The sequence below is a fragment of the Lynx canadensis genome, chromosome B2 (assembly GCF_007474595.2).
Source record: "Lynx canadensis isolate LIC74 chromosome B2, mLynCan4.pri.v2, whole genome shotgun sequence".
NCBI lineage: Eukaryota > Metazoa > Chordata > Mammalia > Carnivora > Felidae > Lynx > Lynx canadensis.
In genome coordinates, this window is record NC_044307.1 from 130,207,949 (window position 1) to 130,229,144 (window position 21,196).

Consider the following 21,196-nt stretch of genomic DNA (forward strand, 5'->3'; position numbering starts at 1 on the left):
CAGTTTTCAGAGTAAGGTACCAGGTATTTCTATATTGCCATAAGTAATGGGAATACTACTAAATATTCGTAGTGCTTTTGCATGTCTAGATGAAATAGAATAATATTTAACATGGAAACAAAGCAAGAATTATCACTAAAGTCACAGACTCAAATGGGAAATGTATGTTAATATTGACCGTTTTATTATAAACGTAGCTGAATATTGTATTCAGCATTGGTTCCAAGAAATACATCACCATATGACTCCTTGATTCACAAAACCATACTGCATATACACCTATGAAGTAGAAACCAAATAATCAGAACAGTGAAATCTTGGGGGCTTCATGTGGGCTTTGGAATACTTTACAGCAAAACAAAATTCACAGCATTTTCTCCTGCTACATATTTGTCTTTTAAAGTATAACAATAGGGGCGCCTGAGGGGCTTAGTCCCGTTAAGCGCCCAGCTTGGGCTCAGGTCATGATCTCCCAGTTCTTGAGTTCAAGCCCCAAGTCCGACTCACTGCCATCAGTGCAGAGACCTCAGATCCTCTGTCCTCCCTCTCTCCCCCTGGCTTGGTGTGTGCGCTCTCACTCTCTCTCTCAAAAATAAATAAACATTAAAAAAAAAAAGTATAACAATAAAACTTTCAGGTTAAATTTGCTTCTTTTGTATACTGAGTTCTCCTTTCCTCTGTAGAAATTTTCTTTGTGCATTCTCATAAGAAGTTGGGGAATGAAAACACTTCAGTGAAAGAACCTCATTGCTTGGGAGAGAGGTGTGTACATTTAAAATGGAATATCCCAAGCCCATTTTGAATGTCTACTTATTAATTGTGTGATTGTATGATTTCTCCCTGAATAAATCTTGTTTTGATGAAAGATGAAGTCTGAACACATGCAGGTGCCTCACCTACCTTCTCAGCTTCCATCTGTATCACCTGTCTGGAGAATGTGTCAACTTCCCTTAACTGAGAAGTAATTTGCAGTTACTGAAATCCATTTTATATTACAAAGCCTCTTCAATGTACAACTTTCCCTAGAGAGTTACGTTACTTGGAGGCATTTCTTAGATTTAGATTTAAGTTTCAATAAAATTAAATATATTTTAAAGAACCAACCTTATAGTTTTGTTTTGTTTTGTTTTTTCCTGTTTTTAAGTACCAGAAGCATAAAAGTAAAGAACAGTTGAAGTTAAGCCTGTTACATATGGGAAACTATTTATTTTGTTTGTGATTCCCTTACGATGCCATTTGGAGTTTTAAAGATACCATTTACTACAAATAAAAAATATTACAGAGAGATATTTACTCTAAAGGAAACAAAAATAAGCAGTAGATAGTTCTTCATCGTTTTTAGTTATAGGATGCTGAGCTATTTAATAATGAAAGTGGTTTAAATAATACTAAAAATGCATCGGTATTTTCCCCTGAATGCAAAATAGTAAATTTTAAATTCACCTTTTTAGTAGTGATGTTTCAGCTCTTGTAACTTCCAGGTAGTTCTGTTTTTCATCTTGAATTGTCTTGACTTACATTCCAATGACTTTTTTCATTCAAAAATATAGAGCCTTCTCTCCTTGAGTCAGCACTTGCTTTTCACATGGATGAATGAAGGTACTGAATATACCAAAGCAGTGAATCACCTCTCTTGATTTTTAGTTCTTTCATTTGGGCCCTCAGCTTTTTTTTTTTTTTTTAACCTTTTTAAAATTCCCTTTCTTTCTGTTCTTTTTCTTCTTTTCTCTTTTCTTTTTCAGCCACATCAGTTTAGTACTTACCTGATTTATTTGTGTGAGTATATTATTGTTCCCTAAAACAACCAAGTTTCCTTCCTTCCTCCTCCTTCGTCTTCTTCTTCCTTCCTTCCTTCCTCCTTCCTTCCTTCCTTCTAAATAAATGCAGTTAGGGCTTTTAATATACCCCTAATTACCACATTAACATCATCCCACATGTTCTGTGATACTTTCACTGTTCTTTAGTCCTAAACATTTTATAAGTTACAAATGGATTTCCTTGTGTTTCTTAGGAGTGCATTTTTTTTTTAATTTCCAAAAATATGTGGAAGATGTTTTGTTTCTGTTTTAACTTTTTCCTATTGATTTCTAAGAAATCAATACATTTAATTACACGATGGTCAGAGATTGTGGATTAATATGAAGTCTTTAAAATTTATTGAGATTTTGCATATGATCCAGTGTTAACTCACTGTATAGTTGCTATTTCTTGAGTACAAGTCTCCACATACATCTCTCATCAAGCTTGTCAACTGGATTGTTCAAATCCATAACCTTAAAAATATTTCGTCTGCTTGATCCATGCTAATCCAATCTTTCTTACTCTTCTCTATTTCATAGCACTTTTCATCTTCTAAACTGTTATAAAATTTACCGAGTTGTTGTGTTCATTGTTTATTTCTGTCCTTTTATTGAGATGTAAGCTAGGTGGCTCAGTAGGGTAAGTGTTTAACTCTTGATTTTGGCCCACGTCATGACTTCACAGGCATGAGATCTGTCTCCACTCTGGTGTGATTTTCTCTCCCTTTCCCTCTGTCCCCTACCCTGCTTGTGTGGGCACATTTTCTCTCAATAAAATAAAGTAAAATAAAATAAAGATAAAATATAAGCTTTATGAATGCAGCTATTTTTACTTTTTGTTTAATTCTGTACATCAGGAATGCCTGGGTGGCTCAGTTGTGAGATCAAGCCTTGCATCGGTCTCCATGTTGAGAGTGGATCCTGCCTAAGGTCTCTCTCTCTCTCTCTCTCTCTCTCTCTCCTCTCTCTGTCTCTCTCCCTCCCAACCCCCTCCCCCACTCACACAAGCTCTCTCTCTCTTTAAAATAAAAATAAATAAATTAAAACCAGATTATAATTCTGTACATCAAATACCTAGAACAGGGCCTAGTACAAAGAAGCAGCATAATAAATATTTGTTAGGTGAATAATGAACCATGAATTTTTATTGATACAGAACTATCATACATATAATATAATATAGATCTTAGATCTTCCATATTTTCACAGTATAGGAATACAATGAGATAAAGTTATAACCCAAATACCAAGTAACTGGTAAATGGATAAACAAACTTTGGTATAGCCATACCATGGAATGCTACTGAACAAAAAAGGAACAAAATACTGATCCATACCACACAGATGAATAGCAAAAACATTAAGTGAAAGAAGCCAGATAAAAACCTGCATATGGTGTTACCCATTTACGTGAAGTTTTAGAAAAGTCAAAACTCTAGAGATGGGGAGCAGGTGAGTAGCTGCCCGATGCCAGGGCGCGGGATGGGGATTAACTGCAGGACTTAACAGAACTCCTGAGGGTTCTCAAAGTTTTCTAAAACTTTATTGTGGTGGTGCTTACACAATATTTTTACCAAAACCCTTGAACTGTTTACATAAAGTGATGAGATTTTAGAGTTTGTAAATTATTCCTCAGACAGCTGTAAGTAATAAACAAATGCACTTAATACTAACCACATATTATCAGAATTTAATCTTTCTTAGATTTAGCAAGCATGTCACAATTTGGGGGCAACTTCAGAATGAATTGCTGACTGTGTGTTAGAAAGGTGCGGCTTTGGCAATTAATAAGGTTCAGAGCCTCCTCTGTAGCAGCCCATTGTTCATCCTTAACTCCTGGTAGAACACATCTCTATCAGTACTCACTGTTATAATCATTTACCTGTAAGCCACAGTACTCACCCTCCACCATCTACATATACATGGAGACACTGTGGGTTCTGCACCTCGCTCACATCCCATGCACTGGGAGGTGCTCAGCCGAGGTAGCTGAATGACTAGGCGATTATTTAGAGAACGGAATATAAAAGCAAATTTGCAGTCATTGACAGACTTGTTATTATTTTGCTCTGGAGTCCGCATACTATTATCAAACTCATTCCTATAGTTCTACACTTCAAGTTGCCATAATTACAGAGATAGTGTAAATGCTTATTCTTTTATTCATTGCCTATGTATTGAATGCCCTCTATGTACCAGATATTTTGTTAGGTCTTAGGGATGGATGTGACAGTTAACAAAACAAAGATTTGGAACTTACTTTGGGCAATTATTTTCTGTAAATTGGATAGTAGTTATTAAAGATGTCTTTAAGAATTCGTCTCTGTAGATTTCGATCAGTAAAGAATATTAATTTATACCAGTTGTCAGAGTTTTAGATACCGTGGATGAGTCATTTGTTTTCCTGGTGAAACAAAGTGTAGCAAATTCACACTATTTCTCCTGGGGTGGAGAAAATTTTTGGAAAAGGAAGTTCCAGGAGCACCCCATAAGGTCTTTATTTTCCAGAACAAAACTTCCAACTGTCCGACTCAATCACTAAGTAAGCACACGTGAGACACAGCACACCCTCTGCAGAGACTCGCTCTGGGCAAGGCAGGGGCAAGGTATTTTGGTAATCCTAGCTTGAGCAAGCAGTAGAAGGAGAGCTCAGGAAATAAAACATATAAAAATATGAGAACAATAGGAAAGAAAAGCCTGTTTTACAGGTTTGTTTCCTGTTCTAATACTTGTGGAATGTGTTTTTCTGTCCTACTGATGCTTAATATAACTAGAACGCCCAAAGTTGTCATTCTTTTAACCAAAATTCTCCTTTGTCTGTTTATATTATCATGTTAACACTAAAATCTCTCAGAATTGTCCACGTAAAAGACATAGGAAGCATTTGGCTGCAATACTACAGAATAGCATTTTATTTTATTTTTTTAATATTTTTTTTAACGTTTATGTATTTTTGAGACAGGGAGAGACAGCATGAAAGGGAGAGGGTCAGAGAGAGAGGGAGACACAGAATCTGAAACAGGCTCCAGGCTCTGAGCGGTCAGCACAGAGCCCGAAGCGGGACTCAAACTCACGGACCTCGAGATCATGACCTGAGCCCAAGTCGGCCACTTAACCGACTGAGCCACCCAGGCGCCCCTAGAATAGCATTTAAAAAAGTAAACCCTAGTTACATGTACAGAATGTCAGCTGAAAGTATAAGATCCAATAAAACTTTTATTGGCATTTTAGTAGTTCTGGTTTTCTAGGTAAGCTTCCTTTCACAAAATGTAGCCAAGTTTTGGAGTAATACAGAGTTTTTAAAAGCTTGCAGACATTCTACTAAAAAAGTACCTTAATACTTAAAAATTTTTGCATGTTAGTTTTTAGTTTCTGAGTTATGTATTCTTTTACCTGATTATTAGAATGCCTTGTGTTAAAATAGCCTTCTGACTTTAAAAATTGCGTTCTAGTGTGCTGGCTTTGGCAGGACATACACTTAAAAAAAAAAAAAAAATGCCCCCTAGCACCTCCATCAGAGGAACGGAGAAAAAAGTTTTCTGCCTTTTAATAAACCTGACAATGAATGGTAGGTAGAAAGAAAATAATTGGCTAAAATAATAGTTTTAGATGACCTGTGAATTTCTATTGTTTCTTCTAGAAAACAAAGCAATACATTGAAAAAATATCCTATTTGGGAAACTACTAAGTTTTAATTACTAAGTTTCCTTTCCTTTTCACTAGGAAAGAGTTTTTCTTTGACTATAATTCCCCTTACTCAGGGAAATGTCAGTAATTCATCGGATTTTCATGGGCAAGTCCAGAAATAAGGGTGACAATTAAGAGAACCTTCATCTACTTCTGACATGGCCACCATCAGCCATATTGCTTCCTGGGCCACCACTGCTCTGACCAACCATCTCATCTCCTGGGAGTCTGCCTAACCCTTCTTTCCCCCCACAACTGCTGGTTCTCAAAATGGGTCCTGCAGCATCTGGGCAAAGCAGACACCCAGGATGTGTATTCATGGCATTTGTGCTCTTGAGGGAAAAAGAGTGAGATCTCTCTCCCACTCCAAGCTTAGATTAGGCCACCTAGAAAAGGCTGGCAGTCACCTAAATGATAGCATTTGGTAGTGGTGATTGTTCTAATCACCATCTTCTCTAGCCACCAAATTGTACCTCTACATCTACAATTTGGACTTTGACCTGGTAGGGTAGGGACTTTTTCACAAGTAGATGGCTAAAGTTGGGGTGCCTGGGTGGCTCAGTTGGTTAAGTGTCCGACTCTTGGTTTCAGCACAGGGCATGGTCTCGCAGTTCATGAGTTTGAACCCCACATCGGGTTCTGTGCTGACAGGGTGGAGCCTGCTTAGGATTCTCTCTTCCCATCTCTCTCTGCCTCTTCCCTGCCCACTCTCTCTGTCTCTCCTCAAAAAAAAAATAAACTTAAAATTAAAAAAAAAAAAATAGGTGCCTAAGTTTAGGTTTATTTATGCTTTTAACTTCTGTCTAGTAGATATAGTAATTTTCATCCACCGGGGTGCAGGTGTAACTCTGGTTACCCCAGATAGGAGAACTTTGTAACTCCAAATCAGACAGACCAGTGAAATCTGGGTGAAAATGTAAAATGCTTGAAACCTTAATATGTACTTATAACCCCTTTGTCAAAAGGCCAACCAGATTCAGGAAGGGGAAATTCTATCTAACTAATCCATTCAATTTAACTTCTTTCTGGAAGTAAATGAATAAATCACAGTTCTTTCAGGGATTGAAAGATATTTAGATTGCAGGGTGGAAAAATCAGTAGATGCCATCATTCTATACTTTTAGGGAGGCTTAACATAGACTGTCCCTCAATTTCAGTCATGGTGTGATCTGATGACAGCATATATAAAAGATGAAAGTAGTGGTTTGCTGAAGGCAGCTCATATAGACCAGTTGTGAAATTTCCAGGAATTTTGCAAACTAGTTGACATACATTTTGCAAGCCAGTCAACTCCTTGTTGAATTGGCCATTGTAGGAGTATTTACATTAAGGAAATAAGCAAAAACTACATACAAGTCACAAATCAGTCTTGTCCCCATCCCAGACAACCCCGAGTGTTGAGTATTTACCAGGATATCACTGGATGAGTTTGGTTTAGAAATATAGAGCAAGGAGCAGGATCAATGGGATAAATGCTGGAGAATTATAAAAATAGATGGTTTCCTCAGAATTAGATGTTGGCACTAATTTTGTTTAGCATTTTTATAAACTCTGTGGAGAGAGGTGATATACAGAGAAACGTCCATATTTTTCTGATGACATTAAATGTTCCTACAGTTAAACCATAAACTGTAGGATTAACACCCAGAGCTCTTAGTCAGACTGTTAATTGGCTGACTTATAGATCACATCTCAAGTAAGGCAAAAAAAAAAAAAAAAAGGCAATTTTGGGGGAAATTATCTTAAAATACTCTTGTTAGATGATAACTTATAACCTTTACATGATGTCCTAAAAATTGAATTTTGGGATTTCTGTAGACTTTCTATGTTCATTAGTATAATTTGTTAGCTGTGACAAAAAGGCAACAAAATAGAATAACTGTCCCACCCTTATAAAGAAACCTGGATACACACTGCAATTTTGGTTGACATGCTTCAAGGATAATGTAATGGAACTGGAAAAGTTTCAGAGAGAAGAGTGTAACCTGATCAGGGGATTATAGGAATCTCAGATGAGGCTAAGATTATATTAACTAGCAAATCCTGAAAGGTTTTAAATAAGGTAAATATAGACGGATTTAGCAAATCCTGAAAGAAGAGAATTATAGAGTACCCCTCTGATGTTTGAAATAAGAATTTGTAGAAGAAATAAAAAGAAACACATTATTGTTTCTCAAGGAAAAGGAGTAATGATAGCAAAAACAGCTTCAAAATTTAACCTTTGTCAATTCAAAAATCATTACATTTACATATTTTAATGTGCAAAATTTACTGTATTTCTTCTAACCAATGACCTCCCTTATCAATTAGGCTCTATTAGTGGAAGGAAGAGTGTGAAGTTCCCTCTTTTCAATTTCAGTTGAGAAAACACTTAACCGTGGATTTTTGTTGTTGTTTTAAGGCAAAGGAATGGAAGAGCCATATAATTGTTTGCTCTCAATGATGAGCCCCTCAGGTGGCATGTGTTCCCAAAATACAACAGTTTTGCACATTATAAAGAAATTTAGTTGATTGATTTCATTGTACTAATTAGAACTCACATCTAGGTTAATCCTCAATTTCTTTAAAAAACTTCAGGTTTCTTAAGAATGCATTAGGCAAAGAGAAGTAGATAATTGATCACACTATTCTAGGGGTGGGGAGTCTCCACAATAGACAGCTGTTTGGGTGTGAAAAAAATAGGGCAATTTACATAATTGCGATTAAACAGACAAGCAAATGTCTTTCAAAAAATTAAGCAAGGTGTGTGATCTTAATAAAACAAACTTCAGAAAAAAAGATTTTCGGGGGCGCCTGGGTGGCTTAGTCAGTTGAGCATCCGATTTCGGCTCAGGTCATGATCTTATGGTTCTTGAGTTCAGCCCCACATCAGGCTTTGGGCCCATAGCACAGAGCCTGCTTCAGATTCTCTCTCTCCCTCTCTCTATGTCCCTACCCGCTAGTGCTCTCTGTCAAAAATAAATAAATTAAAAAAAGATTTTCATGTTTAAGGTATTAAATAACTTAAATTTATTAGTTTATATTATATATGTTATATCGTTTTTAATAGTTTAGAGTTGAATATCTAGGATAATCTAAAAAGTGAAAGCTGTGGCAAGTGACCTAAATGTATTGCAGTTTTTTCTTTTTCATGAAATACATGCATTCAGAGAAATGCAAATTATGCATGTGTACAGCTCAGTGAAATTTTATAAAGTGAACACATTTATGTGACCAGCACACACCCAGTCTAATGGTTATGTGTGCATGTGTGTGCATTACATATATACATATATATGCAGTGCACTACATATACATATAATCTATAGATTACACATCAATTGTTAATACCAGGAGTATTTACCTGTATTCATATTTTTAAGAAGTTGGGGGTTCAGATTTAATTATGGGAGGATTTAATTCGACTTCTAGGGAGTATTAGCTTTTAAAATAAATTACCCATTGTTTTTGTTGTTTTCGCCTTTTGTATATTTTATAACCCTTGTATATTTATACCCCCTTGTATATTTTAAACCCCTTACCACAAGGTTTCAGAGAGTTCACAGTGATTCTTTTTAAAAAAAAAATTTTTTTTAATGTTATTTATTTTTGGGAGAGACAGAGACAGAGTGTGAGTGGGGGAGGGGCAGACACAGACTCTGAAACAGGCTCCAGGCTCTGAGCTGTCAGCACAGAGCCCGACGCGGGGCTCAAACTCACAGACTGTGAGATCATGACCTGAGCAGAAGTCGGCCGCCCAGCGGACTGAGCCACCCAAGTGCCCCCACAGTGATTCTTTTTAAACGTAGGAGAGGTGAGCATCCTGGCGCTTGGATGGTGGACAGCGAAGTGTATCCTTAGCTGATTTCACACTTAGATCCATCTTCCAGATTTATTGTTCTCCATAACTGAGGACACGAACTTTTTTTTATTGTGTTTGTTAAAAGGAAGATAATTTTTTAAAGGAGAAAAGCCCAACACAGAGCAGACATCAAACAGTGCTGCAAGACTGCTAACAGAATGTGAGGACGAAACCAACTTTAAAGAAACAAATTTTGTTAAATTAAGTACCGTGACTAAGTACTTTAATTCCTTTTCTTCCAGCCCTAAAGGATCATTTGACATTGAACCTTTTAAGTTAAACGGGAGTCGCCTGAACTCTCTACTACCCTGGGGGGTGGGGGCGGTGCCGGTCTCACAGCCCCCGCGGGCGCCGCGGGACCGGCCGGGGGCCTCTCTCCTCCCCACTATCGTCCCCCTGCGCCCATTCCCCTCCTCCCTCCCCCTCGCCCTCTCCCACCCTCCTCCCCCGTGACCCCTGACCCCAGCTAATCTGCATAGAGGAATGACAGGCATCCGCTGGGCAGGATCCGCCTCGCCGGCTGCGGCCGGCCGGGCTGGGAGACCCGCGCCGGGGAGAAGGTGAGGGGATCTGGCGGGCAGCTCCGCACAGCCCGGAAAATGAGCGCTTGGAAACCTGCCTGCGAGCGGACCCATGATCGAAGGACCAAAGGAGCCGCGTGATCGCCGGACCTGGCCCCGCGACCCCAGACATGGGCCAGACCTCGGTCTCCACGCTGTCCCCGCAGCCCAGCAGCGGTGAGTCCCGGGCGCACGGAGCGCCCCGGCCGCGCGGGCGCTGGGCTTGCTCAGGGCAGGGGACTGCCGAGGGCTCGGCGGCACGTCGGGCTGTGCCCGAACCCGCCAAGTCCGTCGGAGAAACCCGAGAGGTAGCGCTCCCCCAAACTCTTTGTCGTGGAGAAGTGGAATGCGTTTTGGGATCCAGCCGATTTTACCTTAAAGGCACAGGCTCCATTTTCCACACGAGATGCCTCGCCTGGGTGTTTATCTGAATTTCTTCGGAGCCTGAAAGTTACGAGAAACGCCATTTGCGTATTGCGGTTTTTTAGAACGGGAAACTTAGAGAGCTAGATAAACGTGCCAACAGGTTTTTCTGTATTTACGCTTGGCTTGCGAACAGACTAGAACCGAATTCTTTCAAGCTTGTCAACTGATTTATGGTTTGTTTTCGGAGTAGACGTGCTGATTGCCTCCTCTAATCCTGGCAGAACTCTGAATACTTAGAAACTAACTTTAAAAAGGCTTAATCGTTTCAAAAGATAATCTGTTTTATGTTAGACCCCAAAGCTACAAAACTGGGGGAAACATACCTCACCAACTCAGTTACCGAGGGCTGAAAGTTCAGTTTATGGAAGGAATCGTGTGTAACGTTTCTAAGTTACAATCCTCTGTTTTAAGTTGGGTTGGGTTTTTTTTTTTTTCCATTTTCTTAAAAAAAGGGAAGGAAGGTACGTTTGGCATTTCTCCAGCAGGGTAGGGATAAACAACTTTTTGGTGGCGTTATTTGTAATTGGATAATGAAATAAATTTAAAAGTATTATTTTGATATTTTTCCATCAACATTAAAAAAAAACAACCTCAAAGGGGCCATTTACGTTATTCCTTGAGATATCTGATACACTTTTAAAATTGTGTAAACATTAACAGGATCTTGCTGAAAGGAAGTGACAGGGCACAGATGAAGGTTTTTTTAATCAGCTCTAGGATGTCTCCAGCTAGATAGCATTCTATCATTCCAATTTACCCCCACATGGGTTTGTTTATACTGCGCTGCTTCACACCCTGAAAAATCATAAGCTTTACTAGGGCTTATGTTAATGTCGCCAAAGGAGGAACCCTCTACAAAGGAGAGAAATCAAAATCCTAGAATAGATCACACCTTTCCTTCTTGTTAATGACAGGGGTTATACAATGCCCCAGAACATCAGAGACTCCGTATTGACGCCTTTGGGAATGGGATGGGTGGGATGGGGAAGGGGGGGTGTTGATTAGGATCTTAATTTTAGTAAACTATCTTGTGCAAATGACGCTTAGTTTCCTTTGTCTTACTTTAAAAACAGTGTGGCTTCTTTCATTGTAAGGAAGAGTTTATTTTTATATTTCTGCACTGGTAAAGCATAGAATTGAATCCGTACTCAATTACAACAGCTATAAAGTACGCCCAGGACTTAGTTCTTTGCTGCAAAAATTGTTGGGATTAATATTAGAAAAGTGAATTTTGCCTTTACAAAGGGCAAGGAATATTGCATAACTGATCACTAAGAAGCAGAATAGAATCTTAAAATATGACTGTTCTAGCTCTTACCCAGTATAGCGAAAAATGCCCAGATTGCTATAATTCCCTATAAAAAATGACTAATCATGTTGAGAAATTGTGCAACCGATTTATATAGAAAGTGAGTTAAAATAAAAAGTTATGCTTGACCATAGAAGATGTTTGATTTGGGCTTTTGTAAAATAATCATTACAGGCCACAAGTTAGCTTGCTTTTCACTCTTGATTTTAGGCTCTTTTGAACCTTTCAGCTTAGGGCTGCATCTGTTTCTCAAAGTTATAGAAAGACCATTAATCATTATTTCTGAAAACATGCAGTTAGAGCCATTATTTCTATTTTTTAAAAAACAGCTGTATTGACATAATTACCATACCATACCAAACTCACCCACTGAAAATGTACACTTCATTATTTTTTAGTATATTCAGTGTTGTGCAACCATCAGTCTCTTTTCCCATCCCTCTCAACCCCCAGCCCTGATTAACAAATCTTCTTCGCTTATTCTGAACATTTCATATAAATGGAATCATAACATCACATGGCCTTTTGTGACTGACTTCTTTCACTCAGCATAGTGTTATCAAGGGCCATCCATGTTGTAGCATGTATCAGTCCTTCATTCTTTTCATTGCCGGGTAACATCCCACTATAGGAATATACCACATTTTCTCTCTCTTTCCATCAGTTGATGGACATTTAGGTTATTTCTAGGTTTTGGTTCTATGAAGAGTGCTGCTATGAACTTCATGTACAAGTTGTTGGTGAACATATGTTTTCATTTCTTTTGGTATATTTCTAGGAGTAGAATTGCTGAGCCACATAGTAATCCTATGTTTATGTTATGTTTTAAGGAACTGCCAGTTTTTCAAAGCAGCTGTACCATTTTACATTCCCTCCAGCAGTATATGAAGTTTCCAGTTTCTCTACATCCTTGCCAATACTTGTTATTTATCTTTTTGATTTTAGCCGTCCTGGTAAATGTGAAGTTGTATCTCATAGTGGTGTTGATTTGCATTTTCCTAATTACTAATGACATTGAGCATCTTTTTCACGTACCTGTTGGCCATCCATATGTCTTCTTTGGAAAAATGTCTATTCAGATTCTTTGCCCAATTTTAATTAGGTAATTTGACTTCCTATTTTTTTTTAATGTTTATTTATATTTGAGAGACGAGAGAGAGACAGACAGACAGAGACAGAGCATGAGTCAGGGAGGGGCAGAGAGAGACAGAGACAGAATCCCAACCAGGCTCCAGGCTCTGAGCTGTCAGCACAGAGCCTGATGCAGGGCTCAAACTCACAAGCCATGAGACCATGATCTGAGCCAAAGTCGGACGCTCAACTGACTGAGCCACCCAGGTGCCCCTTGACTTCCTGTTATTGGGATAAAAGAATTCTTTATATACTGGAGATAAGTCATTACCAGATATGTGATTTACAAATACTTTCTCCCATTCTGTGGGTTGTCTTTTCACTTTCTTGATATGGTTTGCAATTCAGAATTTTGAAATTTTGATTATTTCCAGTTCACCTTTTTTTTTCTTCTTTGTTTTTTGTAGTCTTATCTAAGAAACCATTGCCTAACCAATGTCAAGAAGATTTACACCTAAGTTTTCTTCTAAGAGTTTTATAATTTTAGCTCTTACATTTAGGTCCGTGATACATTTTTTTTTTAACTTTTATTTATTTTTATTTTGAGAGAGAAAGAGTGAGAATGTACACGCTTGAACAGGGGAGGGAGAGAGAGGGGGGACAGAGGATCCAAAGCCGACTTTGTTACAACAGGAGAGAACCCAGTGCGGGGCTTGAACTTACCAACTGTGAGATCATGACCTGAGCTGAAGTCTGGCACTTAACAGACTGAGCCACCCAGGTGCCCCTAGATCTGTGATCTGTTTTAAGTTAATTTTTATGTGTGGTGTATTGTAGGGTTCTAATTTTCATTCTTTTGCATGTGGATATCTAGTTGTCAAGCACCATTTGTTGAAAAGATGACTCTTTCCCTATTGAATTGTCTTGGCACCTTGTCACAAATCAGCTGACAGTAAATGTAAGGTTTATTTCTGAACTTCTATCCTGTTGATCTACATGTCTATTAATAAGCCGTGCTGTCTAGATTACTATAGCTTTGCAGCAAGTTTTGAAACAGAAAAGTGTCTTCTAACTTTGTTCTTCTTTTGCAAGATTTTTTTGCTATTCTAATCTCCTTGCATTTTTATATAAATCTCACATTCAGCTTGTCAGTTTCTGCAAAAAGCCAGCTGGGAGTTTGATGGGGATTGTGTTGAATAATATTGTTCTCTTAACAATGTAGAAGTCTTTCAGTCTGTAAACATGAACATCTTTCCATTTATTGAGATCTTATTTAGACCTTATTTAGATCTTATTTAGAAGTTTAGATCTTATTTAGAAATCTTCCTTTTTCCTTCCACGGTGTTTTGTAGTTTTCAGCATAGAAGTCTTGCTCCTTCTTTGTTAAATTTATCCCTGCATATTTATTATTTTTGATGCTACTATAAATGAAATTATATTCTTATTTCATTTTGAGAATGTTGTCTGCTAGCAATATACAAAAATTAATTTTTATACATTCATCTTATACCCTACAAACTTGTGGAACTCATTTTTTTGGTCCCGATAGTTTTTCAGTACATTCCTTATTTTCTATATAAGATTTTATGTGCAAATAGAGATAATTTTACTTCTTGTTTTCCAATCTGAAGATCTTTTGTCTTCTTTTCCTTGTCTAATTGCCCTCACTCATTATACACTATCATGTTAAATACAAGTGCCAAGAGTGGATATTCTTTTTTTTTTTAATATAACAGAACATTTAATTACATTGGTTTTCTATCACCACACTAGTCATTTAATAATGATTATATTGGCCATTTCCATTGGTTGGCAGGAGGCTCTTCCTCTAAAGGCTACCTTGATTTCCACTGTATCATTTTCTTGCCAGACTTAGTTCATTTTCAGCCTGAAGAATCACTCCTATAGTTGGCCACCCTGAAGTTGGTCTTTGAATTTCTTAACACCTGATTCTGCTTTAACCATATTCAGCTTCTCATTTGTAATCTATTCTGTATACTTTCTATATGCTGTATTTTTAGGAATTTGCTGAAGAACATTGAGAAACTTTACAATATTCTTAGCCTCTCATGTGACTCTGACATATAGCCAGTCCCACAAGGCTGATGGTCTTTTATAGCAAACCCACCATGACAGAGCCCAAGGGTGAACATTCTTGTCTTCTTCCTGATCTAAGGGGGAAAACAATCAGTTTTTACCATGTAGTGTCATGTTAGTTGTGGGCTTTTCATAGATGCCCTTTATCAAAAGGTTCCCTTCTATTCCTAGTTTGGGAACATCTTTATCATGCAAGAGTCAAAGACTTTTTTTTTTTTTTTTTTTTTTTTTTTTGTGGCTCTGTTGAGGTGATTGTGTGTTTTCTGTCCTTCATCTATTAATATAGCATTAATTGATTTTCAGATGTTAAACCAAGTTTGCATTCCTGGAATAAAGCTTACTTGGGTATGGTGTATAATCCTTTTATGTGTTGCAGGATTTGGTTTGCTAGTATCTCATTGAGGACTAGATCCATTATTTTTTTTTTTTTTTTTTTCAACGTTTATTTATTTTTGGGACAGAGAGAGACAGAGCATGAACGGGGGAGGGGCAGAGAGAGAGGGAGACACAGAATCGGAAACAGGCTCCAGGCTCTGAGCCATCAGCCCAGAGCCCGACGCGGGGCTCGAACTCACGGACCGCGAGATCGTGACCTGGCTGAAGTCGGACGCTTAACCGACTGCGCCACCCAGGCGCCCTAGATCCATTATTTCTAAGCACAGGCTAAACAGATATGTCACCAAATAGGGTGGTTTTAGTACCCTCTGGCCTCATGCCCTAGAAGCATTGAGACTTCAGTATTCCCCTTGCCAAGTATAAGGCATGCTAGATTGGACACAATAAATGTTGAATGTATGACTGAATCAATGAACAGCCCAATTGATTTAAGCCAATGATCATATGAATGAGAGTTATGTTTGTTTGTTTTTTTACATCAAGAATTTTGTTGATACTCTGGCTCTGTTGTCTGAAGGGTGTTATCTGAATCTAGTAGCTGTTTCTTCAGCACCACTCCACCCACCGGGTCCCCCTCAGCCCTTGAGTTAAAAGGGCAGAGAAAGCCACTCTTTGATTTTGGGGAGACAAAGGAATGAGTGAATAAAGTTTGCACATCGCATCTAGGCCATGATGGAATCTATATGTATTTGTGTTTCTAGGTTTTCATATTTTGGTCAAGGATTTATTTTTTTTCTGCCCAGAATACTTATCCATTTCTGTGTAAACCTGGATCTCTGTAGAAGAAATTATGAAAGCAAATGGGTAGAGTTTAATTTCCTCAATGAAAATAACATGCCACATGGTCAAACTTTACAAGGTGATTCAGGCTAAAAGTGAGTTTGACTCCCCCCACCCCACCCCCGCCCCAGACCTCAGTCTCTTACCAATTATAACCTGGAATGAACAACTCTTTTCCCCCCATTTCAGACAGTTTTCATTCAAGTATGTATCTTTATCAAAACACAAGCAAGACATACTACATTTACTGCTCTAGAGTTTGAGCTTTTCATGTAATATAACTTCAAAATATTTCCATATCAATCTCTTTAATCTATTATAGTATAGTAGTAGTAGTAGTAGTAGTAGTATTTTGAGAAAAAGCACACCGCGTGGGTGCGGGGAGGGGCAGAGGGAGAGAGAGAGAGAGAGACAGAGAACAGGGCTCACCCAAAGTGGGGCTTAAGATCACCCAGTGTGGGACTCAGACTCACAAACTGTGAGATTATGACCTGACCCGAACTCAAATGCTTAAGGATTGATCCACTCAGACACTGAATCTCTTTAATCTTATAAAGAGCAATTTTATAATCTGTAGGTATATCATGCTTTTTAAAAGAACTTAATGTTTTTATTTAGGTTTGTTTTATTTTAGATTGTTTTGAGGTTCTTTTATGTATGTGCTATGATGAAAAATGCTGAAATGCACATCTTTATCTGAACATCTTGAACTACGTGTACCAATAAATCCTAGAATTGTAGAGTCAAAAGATTTGTATATTTCATTTTGGTAGACTTTGCCAAATTACTCTCAAAGAGGCTGCTTAGTATATGAGAATTCCATTTTTGAACTCTTCACCAACACCACAGGAGTATCAGGGTTTCTCTTAGACCGTATAGTGCTTTGTGAGAAACTGAAGTCCCTCCCTCTGGTTGAGGCCACCCTGCAGGCACATGATTTAACAAGTGGAACATTAGCAGGAATTGAGTCCCAACATACTTCCTTGCCTAGATGTCCTTGTGCAGTGAACACTCTACACAACTGTACCTGACCACAATGTTATGCATAATTAATTTGCAAAAACCCATGTCAGTCTATATGCAAAAAGGGATATCTCACTTTGATTATGAGTGAAGTGGGGTATTTGTATTTCTTTTTCTCTGAATTGTTTATAGCCTTATTTTATGTTTTCTTGCAGCTTTTTGTGGAGATTTTTTTAAGGAGATTAGCCTTGTGCTTATATTTTTCTATGTTATTCTTACCTCTTAAATTTATTTTTTTCATATAAAAACTCCTGTTTTTACATAGTCAAATTTATCAATCCTTTTCTTTTTGACAAACTAAAGAGTTACGCTTTCTTTTCTATTTTTCTTGTATTTGAATATTGGATCTCTGTAACTTATTCTGATTTAAAGTGAATGCTTTAATGATATTTTAAAACGTATGCATAGCTAAGAGCCCCATCATCAGAAAATTGAAAAAGGAAATCATAAACCTGACAAAATATTTGCATTAAATATATTGAAAACAATAATTAATATCTTTATGGACTAAGGCCCTTAAAATCAGTAAGAAAAAAACAATAAGAAACTGAATTCACTGTAGGAACTATTAAAAATTAACTTTTTAATCTCCTCACAACATCAATTTTATTAATATCCCCATTTTCCAGATGAGGAAAACTAAAGCACAAGAGTTACCTTGCCCACATTACTTAACCAGAGAGGAGACATAATTTACCAATTGGTATATGAAATAGTTTTAGCAATTCAATGAAAAAAAAAAAAAGAAAAGATGCTATCGATCACGTATGCACTGAGCCAAGGATTAGAATGATTCTCAGATGATTGTCTTGTGATAGTTTAAATTGGTACAACCTATCAGAAGAGCAGCTTGATGATTAAAAACCTTAAAATGTGCATACACCCAGACCCAGCAGTTCCACTTTTAGGAGCATATTGTAAAGGAAATAATTACTTGCTCACTAGGGTAATGTTTATGAAAGCCAAAAATTGGAAATAGCAGTTGAACACCAAGAAATGTTTTCAGTTATGTGGGAAACAATCATGTGATGGAATAAGCTACTTAAAAATGGTGTAAAACATAATTTTGAAAAGTGATTTATATAATAAAACATAATATAAAAAGGCAGGTTTAAAATAATGATTCTATTTTTTAAATATGTGCATGAAGAAAAACTACACAGAGAGAGAGGAAATTCATTTATGAGGAATAGTGTGGTAGCTTCTGCTTTCATCTGCTTTGGACATGATCGTGGCCAGGGATTTCATATCCAGGGTCTGCCTGGACCGCCGCTGGAATTAAAGCCATGAGTTGCCCTGTAACCGTATTGGCTTTTCTCTAGCTGGCATGAAATCAGACTCAGTTTTAAAATCATTGACTGTTTTGCAGCCACTTTATTTTTTCTTGTGAATTCCATGATGAAAACAAAAATATAGGTCCTTATAGCCATCTTCTCTTGGGGGTTAATTTTCTTAGTCTGTTTGATCATAATGCAAATGTCCCTCACTTGGAGAGAAAATGAGCAAAAATTTGAATTTCATTTACTTCTCTTTGGTCCACAGCTCATCAGGTCTGGTCAATGAATAATATTCCAAATATTTTTAGCTTAAATATATTTTATCTTCCAAAGTCTGAGAGGATAACAATCAGTGGGGGAGTCAGACTTCACCTTTTGCCTACTTAATGCAGGAGGGCAGGAGATAAGGACTCTGGGTTGTTGATCCTCTAAAAAACCTCTTTAACTTGAATAAAGGAGAAGTTCCAACACCCTTTCTGGTCTTGAGGGACTTCAGTGTAATGGGCTAACTGCCCATTCTTGGGAGTCTGTATTCTTGGGAGTAAAGATTCATATTTAGTGGGGACTCAACTTACGTAAAAGTGTTCTTGAGGTAGAAATAGTCTTAAGCAAATAAACACTTCTGGTCCACTCTCTATCCCACCGCTATCTGAGCAGGGGAACCCAAACCAAAAACAACAGTTTTTGTTCCCCAGAAGGGAATGGGCAAATAACATTGCTTTTAAAAGTTTGCTCTGTTATCGTTTATATTTGCTTACGCCTCCATTTATTTTTGTTTCAAGGGGCTGGATGTTTTTATTCATATAAACCTTCTGGCAAGTATAACATTTCAGCCATTAACACTAAGGGAATTTTGGTTGACAAAGGAGGGACTTAAGTGGTGTTTTGCTTAGGAATAACCTGGAAAGCTGTGCCAGTATGTGCTTGGTGGATATATTCCTGCAAATTGGCTCATTTTGTAAGGTGTTACTGGCACACCTGGGTGACTCAGTCGTGGACTGACTCTTGATTTCAGCTGAGGTCATGATCTTGCTCTTTGTGAGTTCCAGCCCCCCCCCCCCCCCACATAGGGGCTCAGCGCTGAAAGCACAGAGCCCGCTTGGTATTCTCTCTCTCTCTCTCCTCTCTCTCTCCCTCCCTCCCTCCCTCCTCCCCGCCCCCTCTCCCTCTCCCTCTCTCAAAATGAATAAACATTTGTAAAAATTAAAAAAAAATGAAGTGATTACACGGAAGATTCTGTGCTGGGCCATGGGGGAAGATTCAAAGGGAAATCATACATAGCCCCTGCCCACAAGGGTCTGTGCTTAGTGGAGATGGGCAGAAAGGAAAGTGGGAGGAAAGGGACCCCTGGAGAATTGTGGGGACAAATGAGGGAGTCCAGAAAGTACAGAATGGGGACAAGAATTCTGGCTCTGAAAGGCAAGAAGGACACAGGCGGTGGGAAGCACTGAAGGTTTTTTTTTATCAAATGAGAAATGATTACAGCTTTGCCCCAGGGATGAATCTGCCTGCCGAGCACACAGTATGGATTTCCTGGGGGAGACCTCCCCACGGCCAAGAGGTCCGCTAGGATAATCCAGCAAGGTGGAGTGAACTCCCGACCTGGGGGGTGGCTGGAGAAATGGGAGCGGGGCGATGACCACATCTGTATCTGCAACTCTGCTCTCACCTTGCACTCTAGGCTCAGATATGCTAGAGCCTATGGGGCAGGTCTGCTTGGGTCCTTAATGGGCATCCTACAGGTAAGAGGTCTAAACAGAAGGCTTGAGTTTACCTGCCAAATCCCTTCTCCCCTGAACTTTCTACATGTCACCAAATGATACCTCCAGCCACCTCATGCATTCTAGCTGGAAGTTGAGGAGGCCTCCTTGAGTTTTCCCTTCCCCTCCTCACCGAACCATCCACGTGTCCTGTACATTTTCCTTTCCAAATGTCTCTCGTCCACCCACTTCTATCTCTACTGCCACCATCCAGGCCCTGACCACAGTCATTGCACAACCGTAGTGAGCTGGAGCTGGTCTCCTGCTTCTGTTCTCAGCCTTCTTCAATTCATGTTCCACACAGCAGCCAAAGTAATGTTTTAAAACATAAATCACATCACTTCCTTACTCACTGCCTCCTGCGTCTTCCCATTGCCCTTAGAATGAAATCCAGATTTCTTACTCTGGCCCACAAGGCCGCAGGATCCTCTCTGATCCTTGGCCCCTGCCCCTCCCCCCACACCCCTCGTGCCACAGTCTTACTCCCTTTTCCAGTCACCAGACAAGCCTTGCTTGTTCTTACCTGTGACCGTGGAAGTTGCTGCTCCCTCTTTGTCTGGGATGAAAGGGACACTCTGTGGCTAGCTCTTTCCAAAGCTTACTCCTTCAGTTGCCAGCTTCATGGAGACCTTCCTTGTCCAGCCCTCTTCAGAGAAGCCTGCCTAGCTCCTCAAGCCACAGTTCTTTCTCCTTCCTTGCTTTTATCTCTCAGATAATCCTGCTTTTTTCTTTAAATATATTTTTTTAAGTTTATTTGTTTATTTTGAGTATGCCCTGCGTGCAAGCCAGAGTGGTGGGTGCGGGGGGGGGGGGGGGAGGGGGAGGGGCAGAGAGAGTATCCCAAGCTGCTCCAAGCTATTCAGCAGGGAGCCCGATGCAGGGCTAGATCTCAGGAACCATGAGATCATGACCTGAGACGAAATCAAGAGTCAGATTCTTAGCCAACTGAGCCACCCAGGTGCCCCTATCCTGCTTCTTTACATGTTTCTTTTCAGTACCTCCTTCACTAGAACCTAGGCTCCAGAAGCTAAGGGACCTTATCTTGTTCCCTAATCTGCCTTATTCTGAGGTATATGCTTGACACAACTATTGAATAAATGAACAGCCCTTTTTGGCCAGTTCGGATATAGTAGAGTGATAGGCATTGAGTGAAAAGTTAAGTAGTGTCCA

General features: G+C 38.9%; 1 protein-coding gene and 1 pseudogene across 4 annotated transcripts in view; one reads left to right on the forward strand and one right to left on the reverse strand.

The window, feature by feature from the left end:
- Positions 1 to 9,831: 9,831 nt before the first annotated feature.
- The window catches only part of PHACTR2 (phosphatase and actin regulator 2), a 135,746-nt gene continuing 124,381 nt past the window's right edge, over positions 9,832 to 21,196 (forward strand). For 2 of the 4 annotated variants that reach the window (XM_030316501.1, XM_030316502.1), the window contains exon 1: positions 9,839 to 10,064. In XM_030316501.1, the coding sequence (XP_030172361.1) occupies positions 10,019 to 10,064 (46 nt within the window). In that variant the 5' untranslated portion in view covers positions 9,839 to 10,018. Of the gene's footprint in view, positions 10,065 to 21,196 lie in introns of all 4 variants that reach the window. The other 2 variants (XM_030316499.2, XM_030316500.1) reach the window with 2 other exon arrangements.
- Positions 14,481 to 14,824, reverse strand: LOC115514482 (annotated as a pseudogene).